General features: G+C 53.3%; 1 protein-coding gene across 1 annotated transcript; it reads left to right on the forward strand.

Moving 5' to 3' along the window:
• The first annotated feature begins 267 nt into the window (after positions 1–267).
• Positions 268–915, forward strand: LOC106725432 (putative methyl-CpG-binding domain protein 3-like 3). The gene has a single exon (XM_014536505.1). It carries the CDS (start codon positions 268–270, stop codon positions 898–900), a length of 633 nt encoding a protein of 210 aa, XP_014391991.1. The 3' UTR covers positions 901–915.
• Positions 916–3,469: the final 2,554 nt, after the last annotated feature.

Below are 3,469 nucleotides of genomic sequence, written 5' to 3' on the forward strand. Positions count from 1 at the left end.
CTTGTTTAAAAGTCTCCTCTTGAAAGATACAAATTATGAACAACAAATACACATCTATCAACAAATGAATCTAAAAATCAAGTGAATAAATAATCTGATGAACAGAATAAACTGATTAGGAACAGGGTGGATCTGAGACAGGATTATCTACTGATGGGATTGCCCGCTCCCTTCCTCCATAAAAGGGGAAGCAGAGGGGGAAGCCACTGCAGTTTTCAGCAAGCTGTGTGCACGTCAGGAGTGGGCCAGCAACACAGCTCAGCAGCCATGGGGGAGCCTGGATCAATCATGAAGACAAACCAGGGTTCTCTGGGAAAGCTCCAGAGAAACATGATGCCCCAGACTTTAGCGAAGAAGAGACAACTGGTTTTAGCCATGAGCAAGTGGAGACGTCAGGAACGGACTGAACTTCCTATGAGGCTGACCAGCTGCATTTTTAAAAGTGCAGTCACCAAGGTCACTGCCCATCCTGACAACGTGGTCAGGCGCAGGCGGCAGGAGGAGACCTTGGAGGAGCCCCAGCAGATGAGTGCCTGCAGGAGACTGCAGGGGCTCCCGGCCTGCGGCAGTGAAGGGGGACGTGTAAATACTTTGGACGTGACAAATGTGATGAGAACAACTGCACCAGGAAGAGGGCGTGAAACTCTGGGCCGTGCTGGTCCTGGGTCTCTACACACCAGCCCCCAGCCCAGCGCAGCACAACTGTTCCATGGGGTAGAGATGATCCCTGGAGCAGGTCTCTGTGGCCCACAGCTTCTGTGCAGGCAACTGGTCACCCATGGAGACATCCAGAGACAGAATCTCAGAGTGAGGAAAGCAAGAGAGAGACTGGCTGGGGCTTTGAGGGAAGACAGGCTGGCCAGGGAGGCAGAGAGCCAGGAGTCAAGAAGAACATTTTGATTTCATACGAATCTGATTTCATTGAACTTACTATTAAATCTCATTCTAACATAAAATATATCTATGTTTTAATTTATTATTTTAAAATAAATAAATAATTTTAAAAAAATAAGTCTCCTCTTCAGCCAGTCTTCAGCTGGTAACTCAGGGTGAATATTCCCCAATTTAGTTTTAATTCCAGTTAGATTCTGGGAGGAGGTGCAAGAAAGATCCACCCACTCAGCTGCCATCTTCTGGGTTACCCGGAACACTTAATGACCTGGCTCAGCACGCAGAGCGTGTGGAAGCTGCACAGGGTGGGCGTCTCCTGTGGGAGGCAGCACATTCCAGCAGGGCTGCTGTGGAGGGGCCCCCTTGAGAGGAGCCAGGACGCACCTGCAGGTTGAACACTTGGGGCTGAACGGATCCTCACCCTGGTCCAGGGTGAGGAGCTAATGGGTTGGACTCAACTTTGTCATAGCAGGAGCTTCTTGGGGCCCAAGGTGTGGTCAGAGGGGGCCCCTTCCTGGCCTGGTTAGACAAGTCTCCATGAGGCTGAGTCTCCCAATCTCCAGAAGGACTGCAGGTTGACCCAGAGCCTGGCCACACGCCAAGCCCTCTGCCTGATTCTACCCTCTGGCTATAGACTTGGTTCTGGGGATGGGATCACTGGCCTGGTCCTCCTGCCCTTAGAGGAGTCTAATTCTCCTCTCCTCCTTGTCCTCCTGTTCTCTCTCCGCCTGGCCTCCTGTCTTCCTCTCCCGCTGTGCTGTTTGCATCTTGCTGTCTTCCTCATCCTCTTGTCCTTCTCATCCTTTTGTCCTGTCCTCACCTGCCTATTGCACAGGGGAGGGATTTTGAAATGTATGAGAAGGTGGGCCTCTCGGAAAGAGAGGAGGGGCAGTCCCACAGTCAGCAGGTCCTCCCCACACAGTGATCATCCTCCAGCCAGAGCTGGAAACAGCTCCTCCCTCATTATCCTCTCCTCTCGTCTCCCAGCTGCCCATCCTGTGCCCGCCACTGTGGGAAGCCGGTGTGGGCTGCAACATAAGGGCAGCCAGGGAGAGTCATTGTTTGGGGCCACAGGAGAATTTTCCTGGCTTGGGGACAGCTGAGGAGGGCTTCCCACAGATTCTGAGTCCTCTGTGCCTCCTGTCTCTGGCTGCCCTCTCTGCAGACACGAGTGTGGAGGGGCAGCACTGAGGGTGGAGGTGGGGAGAAGACAACCTTTCTCCAGCCAGGCAGCACTAGCCTCAGACTTGCCTTCAACATGGAGCTGGCTATCCTAAGAGGCCTGCAGGCTTTGAAAGGCTGTCTGTCCCACCAGGGCTGCCAGTCCCAGCCATGTTCCTTGCTGGGACTGGTTTTCTCCAATCCTCTGTGGCCGGGAGCCCTTGTCCATTTACACACCTCTCTCTTCTCCTTCCACCCACCCTGAGCGTCCCTCCTGCCTGTGGACCTGGACCATCTTTAGGACCAGGTGGTCTAAGCAGATCCTGGGAGGTGTAGGTTCGGAGAGAGGGCAAAGGCTCTATCCCAGAGCACTGTGACTTCCTGCTGCTCATGGGAAATTGCAGCCAGCACTCCCACACAGGAGGACACCATGCTGCCTGGAGCCAGCTGACATCACTCAGAGCAAACGTGTCCTGTTTGCCACCTTCCATACTTCCTCCTCCTTGCAAAGGCCTCAGGCCAGAGCAATGCAGACCTTAGCCAGGGAGCCTGTTATTGGCAGGTGACACCTGAGATAGAGATTGTGAAAAGTGAGAATTAATAGCTCTCGTAAGACCTAAGGTCTCCGGTGAACCTATAGAAGGATTTAGCCTTCAGCTCCCCCTGGGGAGCACTGAGGGAGAATCCCAGTGGATGTCTGGGCTGGAGATCGGGGGGAATGGAGCCAGGGGTGGGGGAGAGTTTGGCCAATGTCCCTGGAACACCATCAAGCACTTGGGACAGGACCTCCCCATGAATTTTCAAGTAAGAGAAATTGCCCAGCTGAAAACTGTTGTCTTGAACATGGGGTTCCCTGGTCAGAATTCAGCGGGACTGTGAACCTGGATGGGAAAATAACCTTGAGCTTTACTAAGCGCTGGCTGTAATGTAGCCATTCCCCCGACATGAATGGAGGTAGCAAAGCGCAGTAGACTGAGCAGGACCCGGGCCTCATCCCCAACAGAAACCACAGGTGTTTCCGAATCACGTGACAGTTGTGGCAGACACCTGCCCTACTTCCCAAATGACAGTAACGTCGTTGGCTCCACCGCTGGATACCGTTTCATGAGGTGGTGAAGAAGCATATACGCTTTCTCTGTGTACATAAAAGCCTAATATGCAAATTGTCCCCCGGGAGTTTGACCGGCAGTTCAATCGCTCCCTATGACATGCGCTGACAGAAGGCCCTGATTGGCCCTGATCGCCCGCCAGGCCTAGGGACCCTACCCATGCACCCGGCCTCTAGTATTTTCATAATTACCAATATGATTGGTTTTCTTTCATATTTTTCTTGGTTTTTCTCTTTGGGAGGACCAGCAGAGGGGGCCAGCAGAGGATCTGCCAGAGCCAGGCCGGAGCGGGGCGGGGCGGGAGCGGG

The sequence above is a fragment of the Myotis brandtii genome, unplaced genomic scaffold, assembly GCF_000412655.1.
Source record: "Myotis brandtii unplaced genomic scaffold, ASM41265v1 scaffold1636, whole genome shotgun sequence".
Taxonomy (NCBI): Eukaryota; Metazoa; Chordata; class Mammalia; order Chiroptera; family Vespertilionidae; genus Myotis; species Myotis brandtii.